The 21012-nt window shown below is 40.5% G+C and overlaps 1 protein-coding gene across 5 annotated transcripts in view; it reads right to left on the bottom strand.

Annotated features, from left to right (window-relative positions):
- Nucleotides 1–21012, bottom strand: part of DPP6 (dipeptidyl peptidase like 6) — a 562376-nt gene that overhangs the window by 70317 nt on the left and 471047 nt on the right. For all 5 annotated transcript variants that reach the window (XM_030965369.1, XM_030965378.1, XM_030965353.1 and 2 more), the window contains one exon: nucleotides 13568–13688. In XM_030965369.1, the coding sequence (XP_030821229.1) occupies nucleotides 13568–13688 (121 nt within the window). Of the gene's footprint in view, nucleotides 1–13567; nucleotides 13689–21012 lie in introns of those variants that run through there.

Raw genomic sequence — 21012 nt, 5'->3', positions numbered from 1 at the left:
AAAGGTTCTTATTCCTGTGGAAATCACTAGGAACTAGCCCAGCCTTCCTGCAGAGTGGCACATCTCTGCAGCTGTGCATCCCTCCCGTCCTGTGAGCACAGCTGAAGGGGTCTGTGCTGCAGGTGAGCCCAGAGATGTGCTGAAAACAGCCACATCTGGGTTTTCACACAACACTCTGCACCTTACTTGGGTTCTAGGGACTAAGGTGAAACTGTGCCTTCAGTTTTGTGTCCTAATTTCTCTCATCTCATCTAAAACCAGGTCAATAATTGTGCCTCAGTTTGCCTGTTTCTAAAAAGATGGTAATAATTCCTGTTCTACCAGGACATTATGTGAAGTTTTATTAATTGATGCTTGCAAAAGGCATTAAGATCAAGGCAGAATAATTGCCTCAGTGGAGGTCATAATTAGACTTGTACCAAGAGCTACATCTGAGCATCAGCTGTGATGGTAATTTCATCTTTTTCTTGCACTTTAGCCACAAGTGTGGGAGTGCTGAGGGGGGGAGCTGCTCTTAAATACAGAGGCAGCCACTGTATTTAGCATCAAATCAAGGCCTTTATGAACCCAAGGGGTGCTGTGCACAGACCAGGGGAAGGTTCAGGCTGCAGAAAAGGCAAGAAGCAGGGCTTGCAGCAGGACAGAGCTGTCTGGAGGGATCAGCAGCAATCCCTGCCTTGGCAGGACCCAGCTCCCCTTGGCTGAGGGTCAGCTCAGGGGTCAGCACTAATCTGATCAAAAAGGGGATTGCGAAAAGCTCATCCGACTCAGGCTGTGAAATCATGCTCTTGAATCCTAATAATTTCTGCAGCAAGCAGTTGTCATGCCACGAGGAATTAGGAGCTGGAGTTGAGGGGTGGGGGGAGAGCAAGGTGACGCATTTTTGTGAATCCCAAATCCTGCTGTAGGCGGAACTTCCATAAAAAAATTACATTTCCAAATAATCTGTTCTAAAAAGTACTTTGTGAAACATTAAGGCTCATGTTTCTAAATATTATAGAACTGGGAAGTATCCCAGATTTATCAGTAAAATTTGAAAAAATAAAAATTCATGCAGAAACGTTAGGGATGATTTCAAGAAGACGTGCAACAGAATGATGGATTTTTGTACTCAAAAAGCTTATAAATGACATCATTTTTAAAAGAGAACTTTCTTTTTCTATCCTTTTCTGCACTCTGCTCACTTTTCCACTGAATATTTTATGTAACAGCATTTTGTATTAAAATTCAAGTCAAAACCCCCACAAACACACCACCAAAAACCCAACTGCACAGGCTAATCAAAAGCAAAAGAGGATTTAATCTCACATTGCTTCTTTCCAATCAGGATGCCATTTGCATACTATATTTTTTTTCCAGCAAATCATGCAGATTTCTGGCTGTTTGCAGCTCTCCTCTCGAATCCTGATGGAGAGAGGAGCTGCTCCAGCCCTCCACAGTTTTACCACATGGTGGCAATGTAACCTCCACCTTCCTGCTCAGGAGGTGAGTTGTCTCTGATTTCCTCCTTCATTACTTCTTATTCACTCTAATTATCATATTTGTAGGTGGCAATTACAGACTTCTGAGTTTCTGCTTTCCATTTCCTCAGTAAATTTAATACAGGCTTGTTGGGTTTATTTTTCAAATAAACTCTGCAACATTTCTAAGGACATTAACCCTCTAATAGAAGAGTTTTTCTTCCAGTTAATGCAATATTGCATGTTTTTCTGATCTCTAATGAAGTTTTGAGGACCACTCTGAAACTTGCCAACAAGCATTCATGTGCCCTTCAGCATTAACCCTTTGCTTTCAAGATAGGAGTTCTCTTTAGACTATGTTGCTTTTGTTGCTTCATTGGAATTGAGAACAGTCTCAAATTATTTAAAAACAGCTTAAAAGAATGCATGAAACACAAAAAAGAAAAATTAGGAATATGTACAAAAGAATGACAACAACAAAAAACAGTAAAATATTCAGCCTGGAAAGGAATTACAGGTGCAGAAGAAAATGTGATCCATGAGAAAACATGCTTTTAAAATCACACAAAGTAGTCTTGTAGTCTTCATTTTAAATGACTGTGATCTTGAGAAAATGAAAAGACAAGATCTCTTTGCTACTAATTTTAAAATCAAAAGTCTACATCTAAACTGTAATGTAAACATTTCTGTCTGCACTTTTGAAAAGTGTGGATACTTCTTATATATAAATATAATATATGACTATACCAGGTCTCAGAAGAAAGGTTCTATTCTCTGGTTCACAGACCAGGCACCACAGATTTAAGGTTTAATCAATGATAGCCAAGAACACAACACTATATGTCAGTGAAAACATTCAAAAAATCTTGAAGCAAAACTGAGAGAACTTTAAGGAATATACACATTTGTTAGTGACATCAGCTTCTGCTTAACTGTACAATTCTGGTCTGGATCTAATATATGAATCTATACATACTGAATGAGATTGTAATTGTGAATTTTACATCTAAATTTCTGGCAAATATTTCTGGGAACTATTTCTCAGCTAAGAGTTTGAAATTCAGATAATGTGCCCAACAGGGTATTTGCAGGGGTCATCCTCTGCTGTATAACCAGTACCAGGTGAGATGGAGAGTAAATAATTTCTTGGTGTAGCTTATATCCACATAGCCAGTACAGGTGCAAAACCATCTAGGACACCTCACTACATCACAGGAAATTTAATGAATAAAAACACAGAGCACTTAATAGTTTGCTTTGGTACTATATGATACTTCCACTCATTAAAATCTGAAAAAAACTTTAAAAGTGAAAAGACTTCCCTTCTAAATCCACAGTTAAGGAACTTGTTAAGAAGAAGTATTTTGAATAACTATAAATAAAACACAGTATTTAGCTCTTAGCAGCATTTTGTGTTCCTGTGCTGTTTGATGCGATTCAAAGCAATAGAATAAATTTTTCCAGCACAGAGTGACATGCAAGGACTTTCATGGTCTTAAAACTTCTTAGGGCTGGAGAATATGGCACAGCAGCTTTTTAGTCATTAAAAATAAAGTAAAATAATAAAAATAAAATAAGATATTCTAATCACGATTTTCTGGCATGCAAACCGGCTGAGGGAAAGTTCATTCAGCACCAGAATGACACAGGCAAACACAGGAATGACCACAATCCCTTTAGAAGAAAAGAACTGGGAAGAATGGCAGCAAATTCAGCTCTACAAGGCCCAGCTGTGCTGTGGAGATGGTTCTCAAAGTAAGAAACTGTTTTAAATGGAAAGGGAGGAAAGCAGGCACAGAGGCTGCCTTGGTGGGCCATGAAACGTGGCTCACTATGTATCCCCCATCTCCAGACTCTGAGAAATGCTGGTGGATGTGGGCAAGAGCGGCAGGGAGCCAGAGAAAGGTGCAGGTCTGAGCAGTGCCTGGTGCAGTTTGCCATGGACTTGAAGGAAAACACCTCCTACATGTCACTGCTTTGCTTGGTCTCTGCAGTCCTCATCCCAGGAGAGGACTGAAGGTTTCTGCCATCCCTCTGGAGTTGGTCCCTGCTGTCCCACCCTGGCTGCTGTGCACCTGTGTGTGATGTTTGCAGGCACCTGGAGTCCCAGCCTGGCACACAGCAGCCAATGCATCCCTGCCCACTTATATTTTACTGCTTAACCCATCCAAAAGCTTTAGGGTCATCTTTAAAACCTGCCATTTCCCCCCAGTTTTATAATTGCTGCTCACTCTGTGGCACAGTTTCCCCTTAGACCTGTACTTGAAGACTGGAGAGCAGCTGGTGCAGAAGCTGCACCATATGGTTGTTACTTATAGCAATGTAAACTAATTGAGTGTTGAGGGCAAAACAATCCCTGGATGTTTTATCTCTCAGGAACTGCTGGAGTGTCAATTGATAACCTTAAAGATCAACTTTAGCCCTTCAGCTCTCCTGACACAGAGCAGAACCCAGCCAGAGTCAGCTCCATGGCCTGGCTGGTGCCAACACTGCAGTCACCACTGGGCTTCTTTGGCACAAGCTGAGGAATTCCCTGCACTGTATCACCCACATCCCTCTTGTCTTCAAGGACTGAGGTCCTGTGGAGAGCAGGGAACACTACTGGAAAAAGTCTTGCATTCCCAGCAGCAGGATGTGAGCATATTTGTCATTGTGCCTCCCACAGGGCCAAGCAGAGGCAGCACAGACAGGAATATGGAAGGGTGTTTTTCACATACAAAGACTTGATCTCTTGCTTATTTCATACACAAAGATTTAATCTCTGCTGGAGGAAAACATGGACTTGAGCTTGGTAGGGGCCTCCCAGGTGCCCAGCCAGCCCTTAGCAGTGGTGCACCCTTTACATTTCACATCATTACTCTTCTGCTCTTCCAGCCCCAGACCCACTCTGACCTCTGATTGCTTTCAGATGGCATTAGGATTTGGAGTTGTGTATTTCTAACTGTATTTCACTTTGGTTCTTTGTCTTTTTATTTCCCTTTAAATTAGAGAAGCCGATGTACACACATTATAAAATGACTTGTGTCATAATTTTGGATGTTCTTTAGATCTCCCTGCTATTATACAACAAGGGACAGGCCAGCTCTCTAGTGAGAATCAGAAATCACAGCAGAATTTTCATCCTTTTCATTTAGCTTTCTCTCATTCTAATTTGGACAGAGTACATTCATTTTTGCTTTTTTTTATTTCTTAAGGCAGATACTTTTTATTCAGGCCAGGGAACAGTAAGACAAATAGGAAAGTTATTTAAACAGCCTGTAGCTTTTGCACTGGCCTTAACTTCCACAAGCAAGACTGTATCAAGAAAAAAACCTACAGGAAATTACTTTTTAACTCAAACTGATGGAATTACACACTAACATAAAATTTCTATGACTATCTTTCAATTTCTTTGTTCTTTCTGTAATAATTTCTTGATTGCAGCACTTTAAAAACATTAAGCTTTCTTTCTTTCTCTTTCTTTCTTTCTTCTTTCTTTCTTTCTTTCTTTCTTTCTTTCTTTCTTTCTTTCTTTCTTTCTTTCTTTCTTTCTTTCTTTCTTTCTTTCTTTCTTTTCTTTCTTTCTTTCTTTCTTTTTTTTCTTTTCTTTCTTTCTTTCTTTCTTTCTTTCTTTCTTAACATGTTTTCAAATAAAAGTTCACGAACACCCTCAGAAGAAGAAAATTACCAATTTTCCTCAGGGAAATAATGAGGCACATATAAATTTATCATGATAAAGAGCTCAATCCCCTACAACCATTATGTACAAGCAGTTTATGTGTGTTTACCCTGTTGTATATAAAAACAGGCATTCTTTGTAATCCCAGAGCCAAAATGTCTAACTGCAAAGATATGAGAAAAAGACATCAAAACTATACACAAGATCATAAAATTGTAGTTCCAGAAAAAGCCCAAAGAAGTCTTAATCCCCTCCTTGCACTGAAATAGGATTGATGTTTATCTCAACAACCCATGACAAAAATCTGTTTAATTCACTCTTAAAAATCCCCCAGGACATAGATCCCTGCAGTATCCCTAGGAAACATGCCCTAACAGCTGTATTTCCACCCTATAATACCGTACATCACTTTTGTACAATTTAATTAAATTCTTTTAATCTCTTACAACATTCTACAGCCTGGAAGACTCCTCCATGTGTCACAGCCCTCCAGATCAATTCTACCAACATAGAAATGATGCATTTTTGTTTTACATGCAGTGAAACTGATCACTTAAACACATTTTTTATGTTTTATACTATCAAACCACAGAAATTATTCCACAGAGGAAAAACATGGCTTTTAAATTTGACTGGATTTGAATATAGTCTCTAACATGCCACTTTTTATTTTCTGGGAATAATAGTGTTTTAAGATATTTCCTCTGAAACCCTGAAAGTGGACATAAAGCATGAATATTACAGCAAGACCCTCTCATTCAGCATCCTGGTGCAGATCCAGGGCATTACAATTATCTCCATGGATTTATTCCAGACTTCAACTTAGTGTGGCATAGGTCAAAATCTGTTCTGCAAGATCCAAAGTGCTGGTCTACTAATTAGTTATTAAAAATACCAGCATAGTCAGAAAATGAGGACACAGCTCTCCAATAGGCAATTTAACCCAAGGCCACTGTAATAAAATTGGTGCAGAGAAACAGAACTTGTGTGCAAGCAGAAAATCACAATAGCTCTGTTATACAACTCATAATTCACTTTTTTTTTTGGAAATATTTGACTCCAGTGATACAACACATATTTTTTGTGATACCTACCAGGGCTTCAGGGCAAACAAGAACAACTTCACTCACTGAACACCTCTGAAAGCACTGGCAGCTGCTGGCTGTGCTGCGACATCAGGATGAACAGCTGGCTTCCTTCCACTGCCCCAAGGAGATCACTGACCACTGTAAATAATGTTCTCCTTTCCTTCCAAAAGCCATCCTGAAGCCTGAATGATGCTGATCCAGAAATTAGAGGATGACAGGTGTTGGTTTTGGCTGGCATCCTCCTTCCAAACAACCTTCTGCAGAGAGGGAAGGTTAAGGACTGGGCCAGAGCTGGCAGGGTTTCTCACAGTGCGGTGCCGGATTTTGAAGCCAGTCCAGGTAACAGCACATTTTAAAGCACATTTTAAAGTCCAGGTAACAGCATATTTTTAAGTTTTCAGGAGCTTGTTGGTTTCCAGGCAGGCATTCACAATGTGCACTGTAAATGGTTCAATTTTTCCCTGACCTTTGCCAGCTGAGAAGGGCCAGAAGCCTTGTCCTGGTGATGCAATCTGCAGTGGGAGGTTCCTTGGGACAGGGGAACCTCTACCAAAGCCAGGAGGTGATGGAACTTCTACAGAACCTTTCATGACATCATCTGGTGAAATTTAAGACTCTCTTTCCCTCTGCTTGAACATGCATAAGGCAAAATAATGTTGCATCTAGTTTATTTTCCTTGCAATTGAATTTGGTGGTAGAAATATCCACTTTTAGTGGTAGAAATATCCACTTCAAACAAATGGCTGAGGTCAAGAGCTGCTCTTCATCCTTTGAATGCAACTAAACTGGGCAGTTTTTATGCACATTTGGTATAAATCAGTGTGCACATAAGAGTTCACAGAAATCTAGTCACCTTAATGAGCTAAATAATGGCTAACTGAGACTTGGATGGCTCCAAGTGCTGCACAGCAGCTGCATGAACTCAATGGGCAACACTCAATGATGTCCAAATGCAAAACACAGGAAAACTTCCTATTTTACTATGGGGACAATGCCACCAAAGCACCTCTCTGCTTCTGCTACCTCGCCTGAGCAAGCACACAAATGAGGGAACAAATTTCATGCAGATTCCCCCAAAACCCCTCAAAAATGCCAGCATGTACTTGAGAGCAAACTAATGGATTTTTGACTTGCATTTCTGGCACTATCTGGTGTCATTTCCCAGTTCCTTATGATTTCCAAATTCCCTTTACCCCACCGCAGCTGTGTAGAACTGCAAATTTACCCATGTCCATGGGATATTTTCTTTGTGGCTGAAAATATGAAAGTTCTTAAAGTAAAATCTAGATTCTCTGTCCCAATGATTCTTACATATCTTGTCAAAATAGAATAATTTGTAGTCCCATTAAGGCTGGTTTCTTTCACTGTCTGCAGAAGCGACTTTAGTATGGCAGAAGATTTATTTATCCAGACTATCTTAAAAAATGCAGTGATGAGTCAGTCTAATTCTTCATGTCATTCTCCCCAAGCAGGTTTTGGAGCTTCTAATTACTGGGAAAGGTTAGCCCTGCCTGTGAAATACGAGGATATGTCATCTCCTTCTCTGGTGGCACTAAACAGGAACTTTAGGACATACTTGCTTTCAGGCCAATTATGAATGTCCCTTTTCACATTCAGGCATAATTTGATCATCAGAGTTCCTGCTTCCTAGCAGAAGCTCAGCATTCTCATGTTATACAATGAAAAATTGAGCACACAGATGAATTAGGTGAGGCACTGCTTCAGCAGACTTACTGACTGCTTTCCCAGTACTAAGACCACTTCCAGAGTCTCAGAATTAATATTTCTAAATGTAAGAAATATGTCTACTTCACTTGCTAGAAATGCTATAGGCATAAAAGATACTGGTCAAAATAACTGATATTTGATTTGGCAGCTCCTGCCAGGCGCTGCACTTCCGAGACCAGTCATACATGTTCTAAATTTACCCTCTGATGTTTTTTCGTGAGCTGCTGATTAAATTATGGAAAAGATTTTTCTTTATTACTGTGTTCTCTTTCCTCTCTTTATAAAGTGTACAAAAGAACAGAAGCACTATTAGCATGAATCAGCCAGCGGCTTTGGATGTGTAGTTCCCATAAGCTGAGAGAGAGTTTCAGGGAAATGTATGTGAGGGGAAATTGGGAGCCTTTCCTAGATCTTGCAGCAAAAAAATTCTGCAGTTTCATTGCCTTAATGCCGATGACATCCTGGCCTCTCCCACCAGGTGTCACTGCGAAGTCACACAGGAGGATCTGCTGGTGATCACGCAGACAAAATGAAGATTAATAAGGCATGGGAGTAATCTCTGAAAAATAGGCTTTTTCCCCCTCCTCCTCCTGGTTCCTAGCCAAAAAAGGAAACACAGCAACACCACTGTGTGGTAGCTCAACAAAGCAGAGTATCAGCTTTAGAGGATGACTGTGTAAAGCTCATACTACTCAAAAGATTTAAATGTGTGTTGTGGGAGCTGGGGCTGGGGCTTGGCTGCCAGGAGTGGCTCCCTCTTGATGTCTGAGGATGAAGAGGTGTCCAGAGGAGACATCCCAGCCATGGTGTCAGGACAAAGTCTGGAATGGGGATTCTCAATTTGAGATGATTTTGAGATTTAGAGATGTCCAAATTTAGAGACATCCTCTGATCCTCTGACAGTGACATAAGATAAGGGAGTAACTCACATGCAATTCTTTTTTAACTCACTTCTTATTTTTTAACTCACATGCTATTCCTTCCAAAGTCCCTAAGAGCCACAGGTGTGTCCCACAGAACAAGCTACAAAACTGTTCCTTTGTTTTTCTACTTTCTACTCTAATATCTGAGGACACATGCAGCAAACTCCTCATGTCACACTCCATGCATGCCAAAGGACCATCTATAGGTGAAAATCCTTCCTTCCCCTCCCAGCAGTGACAGAAGCACTCTCCACTGTGTCACATCCTTGATTTCCAAGCATGCACTCAGAGCATAACACCAGAAGTTATCCAGCTTTATCTGTGACTTGCTCAAGGAGATCACACCAGGACTTCTGAGCACTGCAGCCCAGAGGAGGTCCCTGTCCTGCTCCAGGGACCCTGATTAACCCTTCTGGGCTGCTCCTGGTCTAGCAGCAACATGCCAGTAGGGAGGGAAGTCCTCCTGCCCCATTCCCCAGGATTCAGCATCACATAATCCCAAAATCAACAAATTTCCAAACTGCAGCACAGGGACGTCTCAACCTTCTTTTGTCACTTAACAGAATCATGGAGGTGACCTCTATCTGAGTACCCTGCTGCCACCCCTCCTCACAACAGCTCAACAGCCTTTCCAAGTGCTTGGTAGCAAATTAAGCCACTTTAATTACACCATGACAGAATTAACTTCTGTGGAAGAGTGCTCTAAAAAAAGCATATAAATGAAATTAATTTTACCTGCAATTCACTTTTTAAATGCATGTTATTTTTAAGCTATTACTCCTCATATACAGAACATATAAATACTCTTATCTTGTTGCTTTGGAAGCTCTCTTTGCTACACCAGCACTTGCTTTAAAATTATCTGTAAGACTTATCATTGCTAAAACATATTCTCAAACCAACAATGATCATACAGCAAACTGAAATAAAAACCACTCTTTGCTGCTGCTATGCATTTAAATGTGTAGCTGATTTCAGTGGCAGAACTTTAAACTCTGTTTTATAGGATATCACTCTATTTTAGTACAAGCATTTATCAGGCACAGCTCTGAAAATGTTAAGTCAGACTATGAAAACATTGTCAGTGCTTATTTTAGTAATAAACCCCATGCTTAATCTATGCTTTCATGTTACAGTAATCTATGTATCAATCTATAACCTTCCAGCTAAATGCACTAAGTAGATTAAGCTCTGATTGATTTGAAATGTTTTTCACTATATTATCAAAAGTCTACAGATCAGCATAAATACCTCGAAGAAATTTTTTCTCCTTTGGCAGATTTACAAAAGCAGAGCTTAACTTGAATTGCAATGAACTTCTGCATTTTTCCAGGGCAAAAAGCCTGTCAAATGTACTCTAGATCTGCTGTGCTTGTGGACTCAGGAAAAACCTGTGATTAATAGTGCGGCGCATCTATTCTGTCGTGACAGGAGCGATGACATTGTGAAGAAAAGTGTCCCCCCGAGGTCTGCCATTCATGTGAAGTGCCAGGAGCCACCCCAAAGGGTGGCACTGCTGGGTTGCCATCTGCAGAGCTCACTGTGCAAACAGCTCTCACAAAGGGGAGGGGGAATTGCTGTCAGGGTGCTCTTGCTACGTAGATGAAAGTCGTTAAAAGTCATTAAAAATCATCTTCCCCAAATAGAAAACACTTTGAGTTTTTTTCCATGCTGCACTCAGGGAAAGTGAGAAGCAGGTTGTGAGCTGTCACAGAAACCCAGTGGGTGCTGCAGGGAGGCTCTGCTGTCGCTGCCAGGGGTCACAGAACTTCAGCAACAAAAAGAGCATGGAAGGGAAGAGGAGTGTGCTGAACTCTCCCTGATCCTGATTCTCACAGCTCCTCTGCAGACTGCCTGCTGGAGCTGGCTGCACAGATGGAGGGAGAGTTCTGCATATGCTCAGCGCTCATCCTGGTAGCTCGCTGAGATGGCAGCAGTGCAAACAAACACGGGCCTGAGCATCCCACCCAGCTCGGCTGGGAGCTGGGGAAGGCACGGCTGCAAACCACAGCAGGAATGGGGGAAGAGTAAAAGTAGTCTTGAGGTGGCACAGTTCAGTCTTTGCCAAGTTTTCAAGTATTTCCATTCAGGTAAGTTTGGATTTAAAATGTAGTTCAAGTTTATCCCACAGAAGAGGTGGCATCCAAGAAAAGGCAAGGCTTTGGAAAAACAAAGGTGACAGTGTGTTGGCAGAGTATCCCAGGTTAAAGCTCACTGGCAAGCACAACTGGATTCTCTTGGAGCCCACTGGGGAGGTGTCTCTTATTTCTCAGTTGTTCTTATCCATTTATCCCCATGGAATATCCAGCTTCTTCTGGATCCTGCTCCATCCATCCATGCACGTAGACAGCTGGTGTCTGAGCACTGCAGACTCAATGACACCTTGGCCCCACATCTGGTTCAAGCACAAGTTCTCAGTCCTGACACCAGTCCCAGGTTTACCTCCATGAGGACTGCACAAGTGATGACAAGAGAAGGAGCTCAGCTCACACAGCTCAGCTCTGGATTTGATTTTGGGTTCCCATTAGTTGGGAATGTTTAAATCGGGTTTTCCTGTGGGACCTTCTACACCTTGCTTGTGAAAAAAGAGAATTATTTAGTTCAATATAAACTGTATTAGGACACAAAGTGACATTTCCAAATCCTGATTTCTTTCAAACATAACCCCAGTGAACAACAGGTCCAATGGTCCTAATGCGCCTCATGCCTCACAGGTTACAGAACCTGGCTTGGCATAAGCAGACTGCACTCAATCACACATTCATTTCTTACCAGAGCACATTAACATAAAGTTAACAAGCAAATTCATTATAGAGGGCAAACCTGAAAGTCAATGTCAGCCAAGAAATTGCCTGAGCAATCCTGTAATTGAATAAAAATAGGTGTCAGCAAAACAAGTGTCATCCTGGGCTTGCTGATGTGCTGGGGTTCATGGGCTTGACAAACTCCTCTCAGTGTGGTGCTGTGTGTGAGACTCTGCAAGGAGACCTGATGTACTAAATGATGTTTATCAGACAAATATGGGTGGTAGGAGTAGGCACATTTGACCTCCAAAGTCAAACAGCCTGCCCACAACTTCACAAGAAAATTAATAAAGTGAAGGAAAACTAGCATTTTGATACTTCTTAGCCACTTTTCTGGTTACAAAGCGCTTTCACAGCACAAGGAGGACACTTGCAAATATGCTGTATTGCAGTAGAAGTATGTATTTAAATGTAAAAGATAATAAACCTGTATCTGATTTTTCCACTGATGAGTTTGATGAGTTTGTACACTGATTTATGGGATCGGCATCTTTAGGAGGGGCAAACAAACTCATTCATTTTAATTTCCTCATTTCTGGGTCTAAGGACCCTGGTCTAGCTGTGATACAGACCAATTTAAGTAGCGATACCTATTTTTTCACCAACTAACTGTTAATGGCATTTTGTAACCTATTCTGTTCCATTAAGCCTCAAGAGAACTGGGAGCAGCCAACAGGACACAGTTCACAGATGTATCTGGAAACTTTCTCTCTGTAGAAGTAAGAAAACCTTGGGATTATGCTGGGACCTGTAGGAGAAAGGTGACTTTAGAGGGAAGCTGTGTCACAGGAAAGAGACACTGCCAGGTCCAAAAGCCAGGATGCCTGTGAGAAGGAACTGCTGGCAGCAGCATTAGTCAGCAGCAGAGAGGGATGCATGATAAGGACCTGTTATACATCTAGATACAGACATAGATATATAGATATAGATATATATAGATATATATATATAGATATAGATAGACATATATATATATAGATAGATATAGATATGTAGATATAGAGATATAGATATAGATATATAGATATAGATATATAGGTATAGATATAGATATAGTATAGATAGATATAGATATAGATATAGATATAGATATAGAGATACAGATATACATATACATATACATATACATATACATATAGATATACATATAGATATACATATACATATACATATACATATACATATACATGTGTGTGGTTTTTTTAAACTTTTTATTCTGATATATTACTTTAAAAGCCTACAACAATGCCCAAAAGAACTGGGAGTGGTGAGGATCCTCTCCCAAGCTAACAAGCAGCTGAGATCACTTTTCAAGCAGCTGCTCACACACACCAAAATGGCCATTTTCCAGCTGAAAGGATCAAAGAGAACAGAGCTCCAAAGATGACCCTCCACCCCCCTGTCAGGCCCATTTTCACAGGAAAGAAGCCAATTACCGGGGTCTGCTTTTAGAAATTTTTTTAGGTGGCAAGATGTGGGCAGCTTCCAAGGCCCACCTAGTTCTGTGGAAAACAGCTAATCAAGTAAAATTGTTTCCTCGCTTTCTCCTTTAAGATAGAGCCCCTTTCCCTCCCCATTTCTGTCCTTTCCTGTGATTTGAAAACTGGCACGTCCATGAGTGATTGCAGGTGCCATTAAATAATGAAGCAGTTCTGTTCATTAAAGCCCAGTGATTTATTACCTTCAGACTAAGGGAAACAAAACAGCCTGAAAACAGAATTCTTACACCATTTCACATTATTTCCACTCCAGCACACCAGGCAACTCTTAGAATAGCAGGTTTTCAGCTCTGTGGTGCACCAGTGCCCAGAAATGCAATGCTGGATGTCTAATTCCAGCAAGGTCTGTAATTCTAGAGCATGACTTAAACTCATAACTAACTGCTGGCCTAAATGTTGTGTCCTACCTTCATAGAGCCAGTCGCTGAGCCCATTGAAAATAACACCTTCCTTTCCTGTGGAGACCACTCGGATGGCTTGTTTCCCCACATGGGCACAGTAATAGATGTTATTCTCAAAGATAAATATCTGATTTGAAGGAAAAAAAAAAAAGAAAAAGAAAAAGAGAACAGCATTAAGCAGTGGCTCCAGCATAAAATGTTGCATTTTGCTTTTTACAATAATTGGCAGTACGAAATCACATATCACAGTTTATGGCATCTTTTATCAAAAAAAAAAAGGATTTCCACAGCTTGCTTCCAATGCCATCAGCTAATAGAAAGATGCTAATTTACAACAAACTGAAGCCTTGGTGCTTTGATATAAGCTTTGTTTCTCTCACTCCTGTCTTCATTTCTGAAGAAACTGAACAGTTCAGTCAGAGGGCATGAGATGAAGAGTTCCACTGCTCAGGTTTGGAGAGTTGTTAGAGCTATTGCTGTGAAATGTTCCTGTGAATCAGGCTCTTTATTCATGTGTCTAAATGCTGATCAGGAAGTAAAGCTTTAGCCAGCCACTAATAAAAATATTGTTCCATGGCATCTGTCTTTATCATGAGGTTAAATTGTTCTGTGTTCCTCTGCCATCGATAGCACAATTCCTGTCCCCTCACCCCAAAGTGAAACACACCTTGCTCTAAGTAAAGTCACAGAATCACAGAATCACAGAATCACTTGGTTGTAAAACACCCCTAAAGTCTTTAAGGTCCCTTCCAACCCAAACCATTCTGTGATTCTAAGATCACTGAGTCCAAGCATTAACCCAGCACTGCCAAGCCCATCACTAGAGCACATCCTCCAATGCCACATCTACACATCTTTTAAATACCCCCAGAGATGGTGACTCCATGGGCAGCCTGTTTCCATGCTTGGCAACCCTTTCTGTGAAGGAATTGCTCTGGAAATCCAACCTAAACCTCCCTGGCACAGCTTGAGGGCATTTCCTCTTGTCTTACCATTTGCTCCTTGGGAAAAGAGACAGATCCCCCCTTGCTACCCCCTCCTTTCAGGTAATTGTGGGGAGTGATTTGGTCTCCTAATGCCTCAGGTTTTGGCTTTTATATTTTTCAGATTCTGTACTGCTTTAGTTTGTAGTTCTGAGCTTCATATTAAGGGATAGTAAGCTCTCTTCACAGAATAGGGAGACAAAACAATTCCTTCTCTAGCTGGGGACCAAAGACAAATAAATGATCCAAATTTTAGGCCCAAGAGCACAAACAATGGCAGAATGAAGACGGCAAAAAGAAGGATGGGATTTCATAACCCAAAGCTGTAATTGGACAATTAACTCTAATATTCAAATGGAGCAGAACTTATAAAAGTGAGAGACCCTGTGACCATTTTGTGCCTATTTTGGTTCATCTTGGGTGTAGCCCTGGCTGGGCTCTTGTGCTGCCCAAGGTGAATCCATTGAGGCCTTTTAATAAATTCCTACTTTATTCTTTAATTCCATCTGTTCTAGTCTTTGTTTTAGGTCAGCCTTTACAAGGCATCCACCCTCTGAGCCTCTTTTTCTCCAGTTAAACAATCCCAGCTCCCTCAGCCACCCCTCCAAGTTTGGAGCTCCAGACCCTTCCCCAGCTCCATTGCCCTTCTCTGGACATGATCCAGCACCTCAAAGTCTTTCTTGTTGTGAGGGAGCTGAACACAGGGTTTGGGGTGCAGCCTCCAGTGCCCAGGACAGAGGGACAATCACTGCCCTGGTCCTGCTGGCCACACCATTTCTGATACAGGCCAGGATGCCTTTGGCTTTCTTGGCCACCTGGGCACACCTGGCTCATGTTCAGCTGCTGTCACCCAGCACCCCCAGGTCCTTTCCCCACAGGGCCACTTTCCAGCCACCCTGTCCCCAGCCTGTAGCACTGCCTGGGGTTGCTGTGACCCAAATTCAGGACTTGGCCCTGTTGAGCCTCTCACCACTGGCTCTTTTTGTAGACAGGCATCACATCTGCTGACCTCCAGTGACCTGGGCTCTCCCCAGTTAACCAGGGATTCTGGTAAATGATGGGGCAGTGGCTCAGTGAGCACTTGTGCCATCTCCCACAGCTCCCTTGGATGGATCCCATGCAGTCCCATAGATTGTGTGTGTCTGAGAGGTGTGGCAGGTCACTGACCCTTTATTCTGCTCCTCATCCACATCTTTAACACATTTCTAAACTCTATTAAAACTGAAAAGATGTTATCAGTAAGCTATTTAGACTGAAATGCAAACTGTTAATATAATTTAGTAGACATTTATAGGTGGGTTTTTCTACGCTTGAAGATATTGGAATAAATGTTATGTATTTCTACCATGATACTAGAAAGCAATTTCTCACGTTATGAAATGAGAGAATTGGGAAAAATATTTGCTTTCATCTTCTGCTTCACATCCTATTATGGTATATGTTTCACCCAAAGATGAGCTGGAAAGATTCCAGAAAAAAGTATAGATCTTAATTTAATTTTGGCAGGAGTTATAGCAGGTTTGCCTAAAGGTAAAAATTATTACTGAAACTGTAGCTTGCTCTTCTTCCTTTTAAACTAGGAAGAGCTGCATTCAATGAATAGATTTTGAAAGTAAAAATACATTGTGGAAGATATTACATTCTCTTTCCTACCTTGAATTTTAGTAAACAGAGCAGCCAGGTAAGGTATTCCAAGTAAAGAATTTTATGTATTAGCTAATCTGCATATGGGGAGGTTGTTGAAGTTTAAATGTGCATAAAAATTGTGAAGACTAAGCAGAATAAGATACTCAGAATTCAAATAAATCCAAATCTCTGTGTCTGAGTACTAAATGTGTTAAGGGGTGCTTGGGTAAGAGCTCTTCTATGGCAGGCACACAATCAAGTGGATTTATTCAAGTGATGCAACCCTTCCCTTGCCCACATTCTTCCAGCAAAATAAGGTTTGCAATATTTTGTACTATAGTTAATGTTTTATGAGTTTACAGAAAAAATAAAGAAGGTGGATTGACAACCTACTCCCACCCTTGCCTTTTTAAGGTGTTGCAATGTTTCCATCTTCACTGTTTGATCTTTCAAAGCTTCATTGCACTCATCAGGCTGTGTGAGGTATCTGGTAGCTGCAGTGGAAAAATAATATAGTGCTCTGACTTCAAACTGCCTCCCATATAATTCAGAGCCAAACTGCAGCACCTCATGGAGATTTGAAAATTATCCTCCTAACTACAGTGCCTTGTACCCTAAAAACGTCAACCATAATCAAGATAAAAGATAACTGAAGCAGCACAAGGAAGATTTCTGTTTAATGTATCTTATAAATTAAGAAAAAGCTTTTGGACTTCTGTTATTCATCAAGAGAGAAATGTCTTTGGATTACCTCACATCCCATGTTAGAAACAGATTTGAAGTTATTGTGAAATACCTGTGTAACAATTTTTACTGTTTTGGCTTCATGGCATCAAAGCAGTGCTTTCTATCAAATGATCAATCCTGCCAGCTAATTAGAGAATAAGAAATTTCAGTAAAGAAAAGTAGTAAAAATATGTTCAGACATCACATTTACATGACTTTATGCCAGCTTTGCATAGCACTCCTAGACAAATTTAAAATTATGACAGAAGGGATGAAGTTCAGTTTTATGCCTCTCTGTACAGGAGATAAAGAGCAGAGCCCAAATTTCTGGTGTCTTTGCTTTTCGTGTGCATATTTGAGCAAGACTTTAACCCAGACATTCTTGCAGTACATGTGCCTTAAAATCCAACACTGAACACAACTACTGGCATGGAAAACCAAGCTGTGCTAAGCCAGGAGAGCCCTGTGCTGAATTCCATGTCCCTTTTCATCATGACACATTCAACACAGAGGAAAGAGAAGATATTCTGAAATAAGAAAGAAGAATGGAAACATCCATACATAGATTGAAGAAACAGAAATTGCTAACACAACAGAAAAAAAAACCAAGGAAGATGTAAGTTCTACAAGATGATGGACAGACACAGAATAAAAGGAAAAATGTATTTTCACCATTTAATTTCTCAAAAACAACAGGCAAACCAATGAAACCTAGAATATTTTTCCTAATGAAATCAGAATTAACATATGGAACTTCCGCTGGATCTAGCAGAAGACCTCTCTTTCTGCTGGATGTTTTAACAGATGCCCCCAAGATTAAACACTTAGCAAAAATAACTGCAACATCTGAGGGGATTAAGATAAAGTTTGGGGTTTTTCAAATGAATTCACTAAATCCCAGGATAATAAAAATCAATGGATTTTGCTCTTGGCTTTGTGTGGCTCAGTATGCGACTTTCAGCTGTAACCCCTTTATCCTCAAGTATCAGCACACCACTAACTCCTGTGATCTGGGAAGAAATCTCTGCCTGTATGCAACTAGTGTTAGAATTGAAAACCTCAAACTATTTGACATCCTTGCACCACACAATTAAAATTGGAGGAAAAAAAATATGAGGGTGATTGGACCACAAGCCTGAGACAGGAAGAAAAGTCAAAGCTTAAGTATCTGGTAAGATAAATTTATACAGTAGGGTAAATATTTGATCTAACAACAAATTAAACTTAAGTCACTTCAAACATGCAAGAGCCTTAATGATACTGATTGATTCAAGGATTTATTTAAAATGCTTTTGCAACTGCTTAAGGGCTTCTAAAATAATTCTCTCTACCAAACTGACCCAGAGTGGTGTTCAGCAATTATGCTGCATTAATTAAAATATTGGTACCTTTAAATGGATTAATTTATGGATTCTTTTTGGAATATAATGAAAATCATTTCCTTAAGACTTAAAAAGTCACAGTGACCAACTATTTTGAGTAGGTAAACATCTCCTTTTACAGTTGGTCAACCTACCTTCCTTCCAGCCAAAGAGATGTGTGAAATTCCTACTTCTCCATAGATCAAAAGAATACAAATTCATGTGCATTAATCTGCATTTTTACTTCTCCTATTTATTTACCAGCTGTAGAGTGGCATTCTAAGTTTATGTTCTCTTTACCCCACAATTTCTAATGTATAACTTGTCAACTGCATGAGCTGCATCACTCAAATTTCTCATAAAGTTAATGCCTGGATGTTTATTACTTTAAGGTATTAGCACATTGAGAAGCGAAAATGTTTCCTACACCTTAAAGGCTCCTTTCCACACTGCAAGGTGAGCCCACAGGATTTACCTGTGAGAGAAGAGATAACATGGAAAGGTTGGCACTCTGACATGGAGAGTTTGAGCAACAAGAACTGGTTTTCATGTACAGAGTCACAAATCCTTCCTTGGCACTGTGTGCTGGGTTTGGCTGGGGTAGAGTTAATTTTCTTCCCAGTGGCTGTGTTCTGGATTTGTGCTGAGCACAGTGTTGATAATGCAGAGATATTTTTGTTAATGCTGAGCAAGGTTTACACAGAATTTTCTGCTTTTTGTGCTGCTACGCTGTCATGGATGCTGGGGGTGCCTGGGATGATGGGAGGGGACACAGCCAGGACAGGGGACCCAAAATGACCCAAGGGCTGTCCCAGACCACACAGCATCATGAATATATAAAGTGGGGGAAGGAGAAGGAGGAGGGGAACTTCTGGAGGGATGGTGTTTGTCATCCCAAGTCACTGATACATGTGATGGGGCCCTGCTCTTCTGGAGGTGGCTGAACACCTGCCCAACCATGGGAAGCAGGGAATTAATTCCTGTTTTGCTTTGTTTGTGTGCCCAGCTTTCACTTCTCCTATTAAACAGCATTTATCTCCACCCATGAGTGCTCTGGGTTTTACTCTTCTGGTTCTCTCCCTGATCCCACTGGAGCAATCAGCTGTGTGGGGCTTGGCTGCTGGCTGGGGTTAAACCACCAAACCCTTCTTTAAATTCAAAATCAGTTCAATCTTCCTTTGAGGCTTAAAAAGGCCAGGTACAAAAAGGAATGCAGAGTGAGTGGGGAAATAGAACTACAAATAAACACACTATTGTCTCCTCATCCAACATGATGTATTTCATTGTTTCTTGTTTTTAATGTCAAAACTTTATTTTTTCTCTTTCTGCTCTTTTGTTGGAAAACCAGTTTTCCTGAGAGCACATTCTGAATAATAAGAAAAGAAACAGAATAATTTAAAGACTTTTTTGCACCTCTCAGAAACACTTGTATTTATTTTGCAGAATCAGTAAACAAAAAAATCTACGAAAAAATACAGACCTGCCACTGGTTAAAGATGAGCCCATCAGGAGCACTGCTAGTGCATCTGTGAAAATGTATTTATAAAAGGGTGAAAATGCTGGGTTTGTATGTATGTGAGAGGAGAGACAAAATGTGAGAGAAACACAGACACCATGGTCACCAGTGGATGGGGAGGGGTAGGAAGAGAAGCTGTTTATTTTTGGGTTTTTTTTCACTCTCACAATTCTGTTACAATTAATAGCAAATTATCAAACTGATTTCCCCAAATGGAGTCTGTTTTGCCCCAATGGCAACTGGCAAGTGATCCCCCTGTCCTTAGCTCCACCCATGAGATTTTCACAGAATTTTCTCCCCCAGGCCCACTGGGGAGGGGGAGTGATAGAGCAACTTGGTGGGCAACCCACCACAATAATCTCACAAGGGGATTTAAAGCCCCTTTAATCAAGGACTTTTTAAAAAACTTTTCAGCATAAGAAATTTCCTTAGAACAGTCTGACTCATGTCCATTTTTTTTGGGTTTCAGTGATAGGAATGTTTTGTGCTGAACTGTATATTAACTGTCTACATATTTATATGGTGTTATTCATCACATTGATCAGAATGCCTCTGGAAAATACACACAGATTTATCTTACCAATATGTTCAGGAAGTGGAAAAGTATTATGTCTTTATTTATATGCTAAGTGGCTGGCTGAGGTCTGTAACAGAGCCACAGCTTGTAAATGTGGTTTGGAAATGTCAGACCATGGACACAAGTAGTTTTGATTGTTATCAAACCCTTCCTGGAAATGCACAAACAGAAAGACCTTCCCTCTACACCATTTCTAGTGCTCTTTAATTCCATCCAAATATTTTGGAGATATCCCTTCTTAGCTGGTTTTGTTTTATGCTGCCATATGGAACCTGGAAGCTGAGGACAGTGGAAATGAAAAGCTGCAAAGAGAGAGATTCCCTGCTGTTTGTTTGAGTTAAATCCTGACTGTACCACCCAGAATCAGCCTGGGCCTGTCCTCATCCATGTAGCATCTTGAAGCAGAAACAATAATTGTGTTTTCATTTTGTGATCCCAAGGAAGTGTGACAAGAATTGTACCAGAAAGGTCTTGGCATTTTGCACTTTCTTCTCTTACATCAACTTCAGCAGAAAAATGTGTGATCAATTCAAAATCAGTTCTAAAGCTTGTTGCTGATTGATTATGCATTATTTAATGAATACTCTGCCAATTTCTTTTGAGCCTCATAAAATGCAAACTTTGATGTTCAAATAGCTGTCATTAATGTATTCTGTCATTAG

The sequence above is a fragment of the Camarhynchus parvulus genome, chromosome 2 (genome assembly GCF_901933205.1).
Source record: "Camarhynchus parvulus chromosome 2, STF_HiC, whole genome shotgun sequence".
NCBI classification, from domain to species: Eukaryota; Metazoa; Chordata; class Aves; order Passeriformes; family Thraupidae; genus Camarhynchus; species Camarhynchus parvulus.
Note: the sequence above shows the minus strand (reverse complement) of the source record. Positions and strands in the feature narration are given on the sequence as shown.